Source organism: Periplaneta americana, chromosome 4 (assembly GCF_040183065.1).
Source record: "Periplaneta americana isolate PAMFEO1 chromosome 4, P.americana_PAMFEO1_priV1, whole genome shotgun sequence".
Taxonomy (NCBI): domain Eukaryota; kingdom Metazoa; phylum Arthropoda; class Insecta; order Blattodea; family Blattidae; genus Periplaneta; species Periplaneta americana.
The window spans coordinates 76,682,129-76,699,190 of NC_091120.1; the positions used below are offsets into that span (position 1 = coordinate 76,682,129).

Consider the following 17,062-nt stretch of genomic DNA (forward strand, 5'->3'; position numbering starts at 1 on the left):
ATATATTTTTTGGCATTTTTATACAGGACTACAGCAAGTTTTTCTGAGAGTCTGACAGGAATAATGGCAAAATTTCAGGCAATAGTTTTTAAATTTTACGGAAAGAGTAGCGAATTTTCACAATGTCATTTAAGTTTAAAAATGTTAATAATTCATGCATTTTTTCAACAAATTAGATGCAATTTTGTACAGAGAATATGTATATACAGCAATATAACTACAAATTTTCAGGCCTCTAGTTTACAAAATTGTAATGTCACGGTGGTGTACAATTAAGTACACATCAGAAAACGTAAGTAGAGAGTTAGTGGGTAATTTAAGTGGTAGTACTTACTTACTTACAAATGGCTTTTAAGGAAACCGGAGGTTCATTGCCGCCCTCACATAAGACCGCCATCGATCCCTATCCTGTGCAAGATTAATCCAGTCTCTATCATCATATCCCACCTCCCTCAAATCCATTACAATATTATCCTCCCATCTACGTCTCCGCCTCCCCAAAGGTCTTTTTCCTCCGGTCTCCCAACTAGCACCCTATATGCATTTCTAGATTCCCCCATACTTGCTACAATTGAAATGGTAATAGTAGCAGTAACAGCAGTAGTAGTAGTAGTGGTAGTAGTGGTAGTAATTTAATGGTAGTAGTAGTAGTAGTAGTAGTAGTAGTAGTAGTAGTAGTAGTAGTAGTAGTAGTAGTAGTAGTAGTATTGATCGTGGTGGTGATGGTAGTAGTAGTAGAGTAACGTTTTTGTATTCTATTCTTTTCAGAAATCCTTGCAAATCACCCCGTCCCCTACACCTGCTGGTAGCAACCTCTGCACCGTTGGTGGTGGAAACTAACAACTTGGCCGCATGTAACATCTGTATATCTTCCCCTGAAGCTGTCAGAAGGATCGATGGATTGTGGCTGCCCAGCTTCACCTCATCTCTCTTGTTCACTCGACAGTGAACCCTTCTACAACCACCAATTCCTTTCTGCGACATTGAAAAAGGCTCTTCTCTTCTGCATGTGATGTTTTGCTTCCTTATTAAAAAAATAGAACGAATATTTCAAATAAGCCCGATGTACGTCACTTTCATCCACGGAATTCATATATTGTACTGCAAGGCTTAGAAATAGCTTATTCATTTCTTAACACAGAACTTCAAGAAAGTATATTTTAAGTGAAAATTTTGCGATGAATGGCTATACTTTCTTGCCAATGTTGATTAAAGGGAGGAAGTGCTGCAGAAAAGAAAGTAATCTTAATATGGTAATGATCGTGAAAACCAAGTATAATTTGGAGTATCTCTTTGCACATTACCAGTAATCTAATTAGGAAGTTCTTGAAATCTAATAGTAGACTATACTATTGTTGATAAGTAGTTCAAATTAATTTCTTATAAACATATGCTGTTGCAGTAGTCATAAATATTTATTGTTTTATTCTCTAAAACGATCTTAGACATTGATTTCCATAGTGAAGAGTAAGATTTGAATAGGATTATTAAAAGCTACAAAATGGCAGGCGGTAAGACAGAAAACTCCATCAAAAACTGCTCACTAAGCAACATTACATATGACAGTATTCTAGGCATTCAGATTGCTATACCAGAATGGGAAGCAACCATCGCGGCCATAATTCTGTCCTTGATTATTGTGTCAACACTGGTTGGGAATATTCTCGTCATCCTGAGCATATTTACTCACAAACCTCTACGGACAGTGCAGAATTACTTCTTAGTGTCACTGGCTGTGGCCGATCTGACTGTCGCAGTCTTAGTTATGCCCTTAAATATAGCTAATTTGATTATAGGGCATTGGGATTTTGGCATCTTCCTCTGTAAAATGTGGCTGACATGTGACATACTCTGCTGTACAGCATCGATTTTAAATTTGTGTGCAATAGCTTTGGATCGGTACTGGGCAATAACGGATCCTCTCAACTACGCACAGAAAAGAACTCTGGGACGTGTACTTTGGATGATTGGAGGAGTGTGGGTTTTGTCAGCAATAATCAGTTCCCCACCGCTAGTGGGATGGAATGATTGGTCTGCGACTTTCGACTCAAACGCTCAATGTGAGCTAACCAAGGAGCAGGGATATGTTGTATACTCTTCTCTAGGATCTTTTTATATACCACTGTTCATCATGACAATTGTTTACGTCGAGATATTCATTGCAACAAAAAGAAGACTCAAAGAAAGGGCACGAGCATCAAAACTGAGCATCGTAAAGTATAATCGCCCTCAAAACATACAACTAGAACTTGAGTCTGGAAATAGCGACGTCATTCAAGAAAACCCTGATGGTGAAAACGCCGGTAATGGCAAGAGACGTAATTCCAAAAAGGGCATCTTCAGCAGTTTAGGATCATTCAGAGAAAAATATTTCAAAAAGCGTTCTATATCCATCGAAGAATCTATCACTGATGTAGAAATCCCTCCCCTGAATCAGACACCGACTGGAAATGTAGCTACTACTCCATTAGAATCGTCTTCGCCAAAAAGTCCAAACGGTACAGAGAAAGGTGGGAACTCCAGCTTGAAGAGACGGCCGCGGAACAAGCCTCCAGTCGATATGGGCAAAAGGATATCGCTGTCGAAGGAGAGACGTGCTGCCAGGACACTTGGCATCATCATGGGCGTGTTTATGGTGTGCTGGCTGCCATTCTTTCTGCATTACGTGATTGAGCCTTTTTGCGATTCTTGCTGTTCTACTCCAAGATTGGTATATTTTATAACATGGCTGGGCTATGTCAACTCGGCTCTAAATCCTGTCATTTACACCATATTTAACTTGGACTTCAGGCGAGCCTTCAAGAAACTTCTGCGAATCTCATCCTAAACTCGTATAAAATTATTGGTGTCAACAAACATTGTCGTTGAGAAGACTTCATCAGGAATATTAAGTGCTATTTTGGTGATTTCTGCTGAAAGTCTTAACCGTAGTGAAAGTGAAATATATTTACTATGCATCAAAACATTTACTTCGTAGATAATTATTAGTGTTCATAACTACATTCAAACAAAAGAATATTTGAACAATCTTCTTTTGGATATGTTGTGAGAAGAAAACTTTCTGGAAATCTATTACTTGTTATTAAGATTTTGTACATACTATTTCTAAAATAGGTGCATAAAATACTTTATAACTATGTATGCTAACAGCAAATTAAGGACCTATATTGTTGTAAGTTTGAAAGAGAATTCTACGAAAGTGTTTCGTGTTTGTGACATTTTAAACAGTGATGAAGATGACATTTCACTTACTTTAATTTGGCTTTCATAGTGTCTACGAAAGTATTTACTCAAATATTAACTGCAGTTTTTTTTAAATCTAGTATTGTGGCATAATTTGTATGACTGAATGTGATAAAGATTGTGAAATTAACACTCTGAAAGGATTTAACAAGTGTGTCCCTATTATGTGGATTTAAAATACCGAGTAGTTTATTTCATGAACGATTCTTCTCGGAATATTTCCAGTGTGTGTCCAGTGAAATTTTGAATATTGTCATTATGACGCATATACTAAATAACATTAATTTGCTGAAAACATAAAACTGGCATATACGAAACTTTGTTTCCTGGTGCATATATGGTACAATTATTTAATTTTAAGGTAAACAATATCTCTACCCTAGTCATTGAAAGGATTTGCTAATACAGTTGATTCTCTTGTAGTGTTGTTGGTCTAATATTTAAGTTGAATTAAATTGATTATATATTTATCTTTTATTAATGGTAAAATAATTAATTTAGATCTTTAAAGTTGATAGAATTTCATATTTTTATATTATTTTAAGGAGTAAATTTTTATGTTATTTGTTATGTTTCACTGTACTTAAGTTAGAATTTAATATATGTATTTTCAGTTAATTATTATGGGTGTTAGCGTAGATTGTAGGTTAAATAAAAAATGGAATGTTAAGACTGACTGACATCGTATTGCTGGTATATTGTTCTATTAAATGTATGTTAATTAATTTTATATTGAAGTTGGCAAAAGAATCGTAGATATGAATGTTGAAAAGAAATATCAGTGTATTCAGAAACAAAGTATTTTAAGCAAAGAATGCTGAGAGAGGAATATGTGATACCATTTTGAGGAAAAAATCTTATTCAGTTATGTATCAGTTTCTGTGTACCTTTTTTCAATTGAGTGGCTCAGTGTCAGATTTGCCTACCCCACAAATTCTTAAGCCCCTGATTTCTGCATAGAATGACTGTAAATTATCATTTATATGTGTTCCAAAGTGTTTCTACTAGGTAAATATTAGATTATGGTACAGGAGAAATGATGTCCAAGTGAAAGCATATAATTAAAAGAACGATGATTAAGTTTAGACGTAAATAACTTTTATCAGTGCAATTGTGGATTAGGCAACTGTGGCACTGAACCACTCAATTCACTATAAAAAATATACCGTTACACACTTAATTTTTTTTTGCCTGAATTTTTTCTTATTTAGCACTTATGAAATTACTTGCCAAATATATATTTTTATAATCGTCACATTTAACATACCATAAAACGTGCCCATTTGTGTAGATTTCCATTAAAGCAATTACGCTTTTCAGATTCAATTCCATATTGGAATACAAGTAATAATGGTATAAAGCCAACCCAATTACTGTCCAGATCAGCTCTCTTTACAAACGACATTAATGGCAGGAGGGATGTCAGTCCTAATTATGTGCCGCCTTTACCACCAAGGAAATACCCTGAGAACTCATTTCTATTAGAGGCTGAGTAAATCCCAGGGCCATAGTGCGACTGGAAGGATTAGATAAATGAAGAAATCCATGATCCCATCGAAAATAAAACCCACAACCTTCTCCTTTTGCAGCGTTATGGTTTAACCGCGACGCTCCGGCGAGTTCCATTGGAATAATCATATTAGGAGGAATCAAGAAATGGAATACATAAGACTAAAAGCACACAATCTTGAGCTAGAAGGAAACTTAGTAATTTTTAGTAAATGTTAATTTTATTTGTTATTCATTTGCTTTACAGACGGTCGATTGTGGAACTAATCCAAAACTTTGTATAACAGCATTTTGTCACCATAGAAACATATATTGCTAGCGCCCTCCTAAGAAGAATGTATCCGTATATCAAATCAATAATAACGATGTTACGCCGATGTAAATGTACCTTAAGAATGTTATCAACATTTTTCCATCATTTACAACTAATTTCTCAAGTTTTTATTGACAATATACAGGCTGGACGATCCCTTTACATGTTATTAGTATTGTCAATTGCCTTAATTTGTGCCAAGATGAACTTCCACTTCCGATCCTGCTATAAATATAATTCAATCTGAACAGCAGATTCGCATGTTGTTTCGGTTACTTATTTCCGAAGAATTTCGCACACAAGACGAGAAAATCGAATGAAAATGATAGCTGATATGGGAGCAGAAGTGAACCTGTGCACCAAATTTAGATTTTGTTAGTTAGCACCTTTTGCTGGTGACCCCTTCAATTGTTGAGTAGATTCAATCTTTATTTATTATTAATATTATTAAGAATTAATATTACTATTGTTAAGCAGATTTACTCTTTATTTTTATTTTTTTGTTATTTTTTTTTACTTGTTAGGAGAGAGGGAAGGAACATCCCATGCACTACGACCTAAGGCCTATTGTACACCCCCCTATATATGGGATGAGTTTGCTTGCCCACCGATCCTCTACGCGCACCGACATAACCACTTGACCCCCTTAACAACCGGTCCCTACAGCCAACAGAGTCTATGTACCATTCCTGCTTCGGCAACCCCCCCCCCCCCAAGGCTCCCTTAACGGTCCGAAGTGGAAGTCCTCCCCCGAGAAGGTCTGTTCCGGGTTCCGTTACAGAAGCTATCCATCATCGCGTGAATACAGTTCACGAAGGCCGGTCGAGAGAGCTAACAGCTTCGGAGGGCCGCCTGTAGTGCGATCTGAAAACCAGAAGAAGTAACGGGATGATGAATGAAAGGATGATGAGGAGGAAAGGAAGTGGCAAAGATGAGTGTGGTTCCAATCGCCTGATAAAGTTACTTGATATTCATCCATAGGAGTGAGGGAAATACCCCCAAAAACCTCACGCAGGCAACTCGTCCCGACCTGGGATCGAACCCGGGCCCGTTGGATTCGGAATTAAGACTCGCTAACCCCTCAGCCACAACGGTGGACCACTCTTTATTTATTATTAATATTATTGTTATTATTCTTGTGTTACACATTATTGAGATAAGCATTTCCCGGCGTAAGCTGAGACCTGCGCATATTACTCTACTTCGGTAGTGGGAGAACGAGAACGAAAACGTGATCCACTTCATTTAGTCGAGAGAGTTAAACCATGACGGATACAAGTGTTTTCAGTGTTGAGGAGCGTTTGGTGGCTTCTGTGTGGGTTCACGAACGTCAGAACACAAAGAAGACATGGCCTCCACGAAGCCCGGACATCATCACACTGGACAATGCACTCTGGAGCATAATAAAAGAAGAGGTTCGTAAACAACGATACGTGAACAACGATCAACTGAAAGACGGAGTTCGCTTAGCATTCCAAACGATCACCTCTGTTATGGTGCAGCGGATGAAAAGAAGAACGTGGTGAAGCATCAACCTTTGCATCGAACATGGAGGGAAACTCAATGTTATTCATAAAATTAAATATACACATGTTTTTTATATTCATAACAATTTTCATCTACATGGCTAACGGTAGGTGTGCTAATAACATGTTAAGGGACTTCTCGTCCACCCTGTAGGTTGTCAACACATGACAATAATGTTACGTCAGTGTAAATGCGCCTTGACTGTAGTCATTGTCAAACTTTTCGTATTCGAAACATTGACACGTTCTCGCAAACCTTCTTTTTAAATAATGCAAACATTAACTAAAATTATAATCACAAAAATTATTACAATATAAAACTAAATTTTGCAGCTATTAAATTATTGCGTTTTGCATTTTGAAAGAGCTCTAAAATACTGGGTTCTAATGCTCAATCATATAATGGTAGATATATTAATAGTTAACATCCCAAAGAATTTCTTGTCCTCAGTCCCGAAATTAATTGAAATTGTATGAAATTGTCCTACTTCGCTATTTCAACAGACGAAATTAATTTAAGTGCGCACAGCAGAAACAAAACATACACAATTATTTAAATAATTTAACTAAACAAGTCATACAGTTATGAGAATTTCAACAGCAAATAATGTGCATTGGTTCACACAAGTATCAACATTTTCAAATGAATCTGGAGGTTCAGAAATTATATATTTCTGACAGTATTGTTTACTGTTAAAGTTAAATATCTTCATCTTTACTGTTTACCTCCACTGTTTTACCGACTGTGCGATGTAGGGGTGGGAGTGTATTTTCTATGAATAAACATTAGTCACACCCACACATTGAAGATCTCCTTCAATAAAGTTCAGTATCAGTGCTCTAAAATCAATTAATAATACCCCTTCGACTCCAAGGTACATTTTTATAGCCTGTTCAGGTCTCGGATATCATTTTCCCATTTGGATTCTAGCTGTCCAACGTCTCTGCATCTATATAATGTATATTGTGAAATTATTTTTTGATACGGTTGTATTCATTTCGCATGTTCTGGGCAGTTCAATTCATTATGATTTTTTGTTCTAAGTTAATAAATTGCAGTCACTCACGTATTCTATTTGACTACGCACGTGGTCTCATAAACTTTGTAGCTGGTTGGTTTTTCCAAATATGTTGACACTCTAATTTATTATTCAATTTTTTTTTAATATTTTAAACATTGTAGGTGAAAAAAAATATTTAAAGCAATTTGTACTGTCAATGCATACATATAGTACTGTTGGGAATAATAATAATAATAATAATAATAATAATAATAATAATACGGGTTTCAATCCTCAACAAGACTGCCCAACATTTTGGAAACCTTTGCAACATTCTTCCTTCTTCTCAGTCACATACTGTACTGGTCTGAATTACCTAACAAACATTCAGCCCTTAAGCGGTTGTTTATATTACATAATGTAAGCAGCTGAATAAAAATTTTGTGGTTTACGGTAATTGTAAACCACGATTATTACTGGAACGTTTCCCCTAAATTTTAAGTTCGGCTGCATATTTTATGATTAGTTGTCTGATATTTCATGACAATTTCCTCCTTAACACACGTTAAAATTAAACCTCAGTATCATAAAAATACCCCTTTACTTTCAGGAGTTTCAAACATTTATTCTCCTTTGAATAATTATAAAAAATCAGTTCTGTATATTTCAAAAGACCTGGATCTAATAATATTCTGAATATTATTTGAATGCCCGTAGAACTACACAATTTTAAGTGCAGTTTATAAACAAAATATAAAATTCAATTCGACCTACAAAGTGGAAAAATGTGAAACATTTTGTTTAAAATGAAGTTCGTAATGTTGATTATAGGGCAAGCACTATCGCTTTTGTTATTTCATTAGCCGATAGATGGCACATTCGTAAGAAATGTGTATAAAAGGAAATCATAACGTCATAAGCTGGTAAGATAACATTTGGTAAGAGCATACTAGGCAAGTAGACTTACACAGGGTGCTTTGAGTATTCAAAATTAAAAAAATGAATAAATTAATTAAAAACGAAAATGGAAGAACGCATTATATAATTTTTGAAGATTAAAATGTTAAACTTTTACGAGATTCAGTATTGCTTTGTTATGGAAGCGAAAAAATGCCAGAAAGAATGTTGAAGAACGTGTGAGAAAGTGCAGAAAAAGAAAGAGGAACAACAAATAATAACGCATTTATATCGACTGTAAATGTGCAAACAATAAAAAAATGTGTTCGATATTGAAGAAAGACAATATTATAAAAACGTTCTTAGCTACTTCATTACTTAAGTAAACCTTTTATTGGCAATAATTTTGAATATATTTGAAATATGCATTACAGCTGTGATACGTACAAGATATAAAATCTGTAACAAACTAGAAAAAAGTGTAACATTTTGTTTAAAATGAAGTTCGCAACGTTTATTATAGGGGAAGCACTATCGCTTTCGTTATTGCATCAGCCGATACATGGCACATTCCGTATGAAATGTGTATAAAAGGAAGTCATAACGTCATAAGCTGGTAAGCTAACATCTGGCAAGAGCATACTAGGCAAGTTGACTTACACAGGGGGCGTTGAATATTTAAAATTAAAAAAATAATTGATTAATTAAAAACGGAAATGGAAGAACGCATTACTATATATATTTTGAAGATTAAAATGTTCAACTTTTACGAGATTCAGTATTGCTTTGTTATGGAAGCGAAAAAATGCCAGAAAGAATGTTGAAGAACGTGTGAGAAAGTGCAGAAAATGAAAGAGGAACGACAAGTAATAACACATTTATATCGACTTTAAATGTGCAAACAATAAAAAAAGTGTTCAATATAGAAGAAAGACAATATTATAAAAACGTTCTTAGCTACTTAATTACTTAACTAAACCTTTTATTGACAATAATTTTGAATATTTGAAATATACGTTACAGGCTGTGATACGTACAAGATATAAAATCTGTAACAAACTAGGAAAAAGTGTAACATTTTGTGTAAAATGAAGTTCGCAACGTTTATTATAGGGGAAGCACTATCGCTTTCGTTATTGCATCAGCCGATACATGGCAAATTCCGTATAAAATGTGTATAAAAGAAAATCATAACGTCATAAGGTGGTAAGCTAACATTTGGCAAGAGCATATTAGGCAAGTTGACTTATTCAAAATTAAAAAATAAATAAATCAATTAAAAACGGAAATGGAAGAACGCATTACTATATATATTTTGAAGATTAAAGTGTTAAACTTTTACGAGATTCAGTATTGCTTTGTTATGGAAGCGAAAAAATTCCAGAAAGAATGTTGAAAAACGTGTGAGAAAGTGCAGAAAATGAAAGAGGAACGACAAATAATAACACATTTATATCGACTATAAATGTGGAAACAATAAAAAAAATGTGTTCAATATTGAAGAAAGACAATATTATAAAAACGTCCTTAGCTATTTAGGCCCCTAATTACTTAAATAAACCTTTTCTTGACAATAATTTTGAATATTTGAAATATGCGTTACAGGCTGTGATACGTACAAGATATAAAATCTGTAACTTAATTACATATCAAGAATAATGACATTTTACTGCAATTCAAGAGACTTCATAAATTCTCTGCCACTTAAAATAATGTTATCTTTACTTTTATAATTTTAAAATGGCACACCATTAGCCGCAGACTTAGTGCGTCAGCTATTAAAGTTGATAACTCGAATTCAAATCCCAGCACGTGTACAAATATGGTGTTAGTTGTAGCCCTAAGTATTTGCACGGTACTCCCGTTGCCTCTACCGGAATTCCACCATTGCTCCATTGATCTTTGTGCGGTGCTATGTACAATAGTTTTTTTCTTACTGTACGACAACGCTAAAGCGGCTAATAGAACTACGCTACCAAATCGCTCATACTCGTAGATTAGGATGCTTAGAGCTTAGGTGAAAGACTCAAAGTCAAGTGTCCGCTATGGAATAAAACATTATATTTAAAGGGAGTGGATGGCATTTTTTTGGTGAAAAATGAGTAAATTTAAAAAAAAATCCTTTAAAATACTCTGTGATATGTGTGGAATGCATAGCATAACATTTTGTGGGTATTTGTGCCCTTATCGGATGTTGAGTCGCCATTTTTAAACTTCCTGCGTTATGGATTTTTAAATCACTCGCTCACTTTTATTGTTGTTTCCGGTAAATTAAATTAAAAAAAAAAAAATCTTTAAAATACCACTTGATATGTGTGAAATGCATTGCATAACATTTTGTGGGTATTTGAACCCTTATCGGATGTTGAGACGTCATTTTTAAACTTCCTGCGCTATGGATTTTTAAATTACACGCCCGCATTTATCGGTTTCCAGTAACTTCATTTGTTTGCTACATTGCCAGGCAAAAATGGATATAATTTCTGAACTATTAAAGATACATGCATGAAATTTAGAACACACATTCTTTAGACTATTAGGAAACTTTCCTCTGTAACAGAATTTTGTTAATTGATTTCATTTAAAAAATACGTCCGTTTGTTTGCAAGAAAGGAAATCAGAAAATTGTTATTAAATTTTAATTGTTTATTTTACAAACGTAGGGACTAATATCAAAATTCTGTTACAGAGAGTTTATAGAACATGCTTTTGCAAATACATGGCAAAAAACTGTTTGAATCTATCTTTAAAACGGTTTAGATATATCGGTTCTAGTACAATCCTGCATTGGGTATATTTTTTTTTCAAATTTGGGCCCAAAAACAATTTTTCTTTTTTTCAAAATATTTTTATTTGGTTGAGTTGCCACGGCTATGAGCTCTCTACATACAAAAAAATAATATTTTAGACAAAATACGAAAAAAGTTTAAAAAAATGCCATCCTCTCCCCTTAAATAATGGAATTTCAATAAGAAAGTCGTTCCACTGAACAATACTAGAATAACGTAGGTAAATAAGAGCTCATCAAATGCTGCACTACCCAGAATCAGAAAGACGGAGACATGGATACCAGACCAGTTTCTGTTGATAGTACATAATATCATTTGCCAATGGTCAAAACTTCATATTGGAATGCCTTTATTGTACGTACACTTTTTAAGGGGTTTCAGACAACTTTCAATATTAAAAATGTACTTTTCATAAGTTTTATTCCTACGTACCTTAAACCTTATTTGATGACATTTTATTTCCGTAATGTCTGGAAATTGCTGATCACTCAAGAAGAAAAAAATTATCTAAATTAAAAGTTTTTGGAATTGTGGATTTACAGGGTCTACCGTTAGTAATGTTATTAATTTCAGGGGGTTATTCTTCGAGATATTTCAAACAAAATGTTAAATAGAATGTTACTCGTTTTTGCTTCATTTTAGAGATAAAAATTGTTTTGTATGAAACATTTCATAGGGTGTTTTGGGCATACCATTGATTTAATCCTCAGTATGCTCATTCTATTTAAGAAAACAGTATATTATGATAATAAATGATTGAAAGAATTTTAGTTCTGTCTTTTAAATGTACAAAATTATAGCACCCATACCAAATTTGTAAGTGTTAAACTTTTAATAGAAGTGGTGTACATATTCGTCTCCCAACTATGATGCATTTCTGCTATGTTGATAGGCCAAAATTGCCTGCAAGCAATTATTACATTTTTTAAAGAATCTATCGAAGGCCTATTACAGCTCTTGTAACTACTTGTGCGGAAGATTGCCTATGTGGAGTGTTGTTCCCAATTTAAAGCATTAGTGTACTAGGGCCCTTGGATTCTTCATTGCAATTTTTTGTATTGTTCTCAGAATTTTGGTTACCTCTTCATCTAACTGTACAACATTGTTTCAAATACCTTACAGCTGTATAATAGCAGCATTGACGCGAGTTCGAAATATCGCGGACCTGTCATCTAGCGGAACGGTGTGGAATTACGTCCATAAATATAAATATTAACATAGCGGGAATCGGAGTTTTATTTAAAACGTGAGGTACTAATGTGGAATAATATACGAGACACTTAAGAAATGTTGAATAGTATTTAATGTAAAATTATAATTTTATATGCCTATCAAAGTTGGATATTATGAGAAATATTGCATACTTCGTATTACTTTCCGTAATTAATTGCTACATATTTTTTCTTTGCTTTAGTGAGACAAAATTAATTCCGACATTAAGAATGAATTTACAATAACACATTAGGCCTATATACCCATTGCTGACAGCTGCAAAGATAAATTTGATAGTAATCTGATGTTTGTAATAATAATTAGTAAAGAAATGTGGACAACAATAAAACTTAATTTGATAAAACCTTAACATTTCCAATTCATTTTAGATCCCATTAATTTATTAGGCTAAGTAAAAAAAAAAATAATTTTTATTGGTCTATCAACACAGAGACGAAGGCATTAGATCTACTAAAGGATTTTGTTGACTCACGTTTTATGATCCCTCGGAAATCGAAAGTACGATATGGAGCAGCTTGTAATTCTGTAATTGTAGCAGTTATAAAAAGCGCATATACACACTTATATTTTAACACAACTAATTAATAAAACTATTTACTAGTCCAGCAACAATCTACATTATAATACATTACAGCCTGCTTCGCGGGTTTCAGCACATCCTACCGCCTAGGTAGCAGCACCTGCGCCGTTCGCGCGTAAAACTGCTAGCCGTCCGGTATTATTATAGTAAGGTATTTGATTGTATTGTTTTACAGTAGCCTACTTTAATCAAATTCTAACATGATAAGTTTAGCCAACACTATTGTAAAACACTTCATGTAGGCTTATGCTGTTCACACGACAGCGTATAGATTAATTTTTTTGTCGCCTATGAACATGGATTATTTTTATACTTTCATTATGCAATATATCCTGTGCAATATAAGTGGTTTAAAACTATCACTTTACGAAATTATTGGACTCTCTTGTATGTTTTAAGTGAAGTACATAAAATACGTTATGAACACAAAGAATACACGAGCTACATAAAGTCTATTTGCATATATCGCGGTATATCTTGAGCACTAATGAGGTCAGTTTATGTTAGTGTTAAAATAAGAACGGACGTTGGTCTATGGCAAACTATAAACGCTATTTGCATATCTCATTGATAACCAGGAAAAGTAAGTTCATGCCCTAAACACGTGAAGAATATGTATGCATTTATGCCGTAAAATAGATAAATATGCATTATCAGTCTGAGATAATTTCAACAGAATAATAAGATATAGATAACTTACGTTTAGTCTATGGATTTTGAAGTGCTTGCCTCATTGCTGAATGCTCCATTTATGCTGTTACAGTTCACAACTAAGCAGTGACGTATGTTTTCTGTTGTCATTCTTCGCCTGTTGTCTCTCAGCATAGCTTTGTAGCGCGAAAAACTTCGTTCTACATCACAAGAAGTAAGAGGGGCTTGCACAAAAGCTGTGAGCTGTTCTATAGAAAATGTTGTTGGTTTTTGGGGTGTTTTTCTTTCGAGAATATCTTGAATTTCTTTAAGTTGATAATAGCCAGGGTTTTTTGAAAAAAATATTTGCTGTTTTCTTGGTAACTTTATCTCCTACATTTCCTGGAACTGGTGTTAAACTGGATATTGTTCTATCGAAATCTGCTAAAGACTGCAGTAAAGGAATACCAATTGCTAACTTGAGAGGCTCCCTATGAGGGCGCCATCATGACGTTCAAAATTCATAAACATAAATTAGTCGTGTTTACGAGGTTACACACTTTTAAAAATGAGGAAGAGACAAATAAACATACATAATGTGCAGTTTCCCTGCATAAATGTTAAAATATGATGCTTTTATAAATAAAGGCAAAATATACACTTTTATGCACAATAAAAGTAATATCATTGTATTCAGAAATTTGTGATTCATGTAGATAATCTTTCAGCATATTCACACAACGATAGAGAACAAATATGCAAATGCATGAACTTCCTTTCCCTATTGATATCTGATACGTTGTAACGACAGTGTAGAAATCAATGTAACGCATGAGCAGTATGTACCAACTACTCCCAATCTAACGGTCGCTGTCTCTGAAGATATACCGCGCGATTAGTACTTATTGATACATACCCAATTAAAAAGCCATTTTAGTTTAGTTTAGAACATGTCTAATTGTAAAATGTATATGTAAATTATATTTTAGAATGTTTTATAATAAATTTATACATGAATTTAGAACTATATCGTCACCTGAATGCAAGAACTACGTAATTCGAAATTTGCGTTTTTTAGTTACCTCTGTTATAGCATAGCAAAAATCTCACGGAATGTATGCAATAACTAGGTAACTGATCGAACGACACCAGCGACATCTATTTTCCAAGGTAAAAATTAGGTAAAAAAAAACGAGAAATATTTCTTACAAGGGAAGAGTTTCGGCTCGAACAGGAATTTTTGGTTAAAAATTTGTACAGACGCTTACCTGACAATGGTGATGAAGACCGCAAAAGCATTCATTTGTGTAACTCTCCGTTTGGTTGTTATTGGTCAATACACTTCTTTAAAAATCTACATGAGGATTCTCTATAAAATGCATGAAACAGCATGGAGCAAAGCAATAAGCACAACACGCAGAAGCAACACCTGAACAATCTTCTGAACCACACTCCAGTGCTGAAAAATCAAATGACACCTGAATTAAATTTTTGAAGTCCGAGACTTGTTCACGAGTCACGTAACCAGTTGACTGCCAGGAATACTGAAGCAGACAACTGGTTATGAATAACAGAGAGCATTTTCATTATAAACACTCGATTTCCCAAGTTAAGTTCTGGATTCTCAGCAAGAGTCCTTATGCAATCTGTTATCCTCCGAGCATATGTTTTGTATTGTCTAAGGAAATAGGTATTCAGAGGCTGGATATATTTAGTTTTTTTTAGGTGGAATGATCATACATTCCATACCCTAGCCTTGGAATGATTCATTTATTAAGGTTGCGTCCTTGTGTGCTTTCAATGACTCACACAACAGTATATACTTTTGATTAGCTGCTATATTTTCAGAGAGAACGTTGGAGAAAAATGTTCTTAAATGGGCTTTAAACATTTTACCACTCGCACTAGCTTCTAGGCTAGGCTAGGCTTACGGGTAAGGTGTCCCATCCCCTTAACTTGTGTAGTGCTCTCCCCACCCCTCAACTTGTACAGTGCTCTAACAGACAAACCACACATTACATAAACGAATGCTTTTGGGAGCTTTACAGACATGTAAAGATGGGCCTGTATACAAATTTTGGATACGAAATTCCTGTTCGAGCCGAAACCCTTCCCTTGTTAGTGCAATAAATAAGTAAATAGGCAATATCTAAAAATAGGAAAAATCAAGTTACTTAATTCTTGCATTCAGGTGACGATATCACTGTCTAAATAAATGTAACTTTATCTAAATATGTATAATCCCGTCGCTCTTATATCACTCACAAGAGGTGGAGCTTAAACTGAGAGGATTCAATCCGGCATCGGAATTGGAGTCCGGCTTGGCTTAGTGGATAGATCGTCAGCACATAGAGCTGAAAACCCGGGTTCGAGTCCTGGTGCCGGAGAGAATTTTTCTCGGCTCCAACCATCCTTCATCATCCTTCATTATAATTAAGTTATGGCATGATACCTTCCCTGTTAATAGTAGTGCTTATCTGAAATTAATTTCCACATAAAAATTAAATTTTGAATTTCTTAAGTTGTATCACTTCACTTCTGGGCTAGCGATATGAAATTTGTGTCCTTGACTGCAATTTTCTCACTATAAATATCGAATGGCTTTGAGACACAGAAAGAGGTCAAGTGTTCTATCCACAGGTGTTAAGCTTCTTCACACTGCACAGCGAATACAAGAATTTTTGCAGTCTTCTATATATGGAATATGGAATACAGTGAACATCTCTCTTACAGCCCTGATTTAGTTCCATACGTTTTTCATTTCTTTTAGCCACTGGAATAACATCTTGGATGAAGACGACTTCTGGATGATGCTGTCCAAGATCGGTTGGAACATCAAGGGCCGGATTTCTACAAAGATACAATTTTCAAGCTTGTGTCATGATTAGGGGGCGGATGTTGATGGCCTAAAAGTCTACTTAAAATGATCATGCCCTTAAAATAATGGAAAAATAACATGAAATTAAAAAAAAGTGACATTTAAATATTATTCACCGTACTCGCACCACAACTTCTTAAAAATGAGTCACCTTGTTTCAATGACTGTCCTGCAAATCTCGGAGAGAGGAGGCAACTTCCTGGAATTTGGCTAAGATAAAAGAAAAAAAATGCAACAAAATGAAAGTTTTAAGGAAAAAGTATAGATTTTAATGGGAGTTTAAAATGTGTTTCAATCAGGGGTGGTCCATGTCAGTGCCTTCATTCTCCGTCGCCTCCTCCTTCCGCGGTTCACTTTTGTTACTAGATATTCCAGATGAGGGAGTGTGAATGACAAAACAAACTATGGGCGCAGCGTGCATTCTTGCAATCTTTGTGTTAAAAATACTGTCTACTACAGTAGA

The 17,062-nt window shown here is 34.5% G+C and overlaps 1 protein-coding gene across 3 annotated transcripts in view; it reads left to right on the forward strand.

Annotated features, from left to right (window-relative positions):
• The window catches only part of LOC138697977 (tyramine receptor 1-like), a 689,651-nt gene extending 674,127 nt beyond the window's left edge, over positions 1-15,524 (forward strand). For all 3 annotated transcript variants that reach the window (XM_069823608.1, XM_069823606.1, XM_069823607.1), the window contains one exon: positions 769-15,524. In XM_069823608.1, the coding sequence (XP_069679709.1) occupies positions 1,502-2,827 (1,326 nt within the window). In that variant the 5' untranslated portion in view covers positions 769-1,501 and the 3' untranslated portion in view covers positions 2,828-15,524. The remainder of the gene's footprint in view (positions 1-768) is intronic.
• Positions 15,525-17,062: the final 1,538 nt, after the last annotated feature.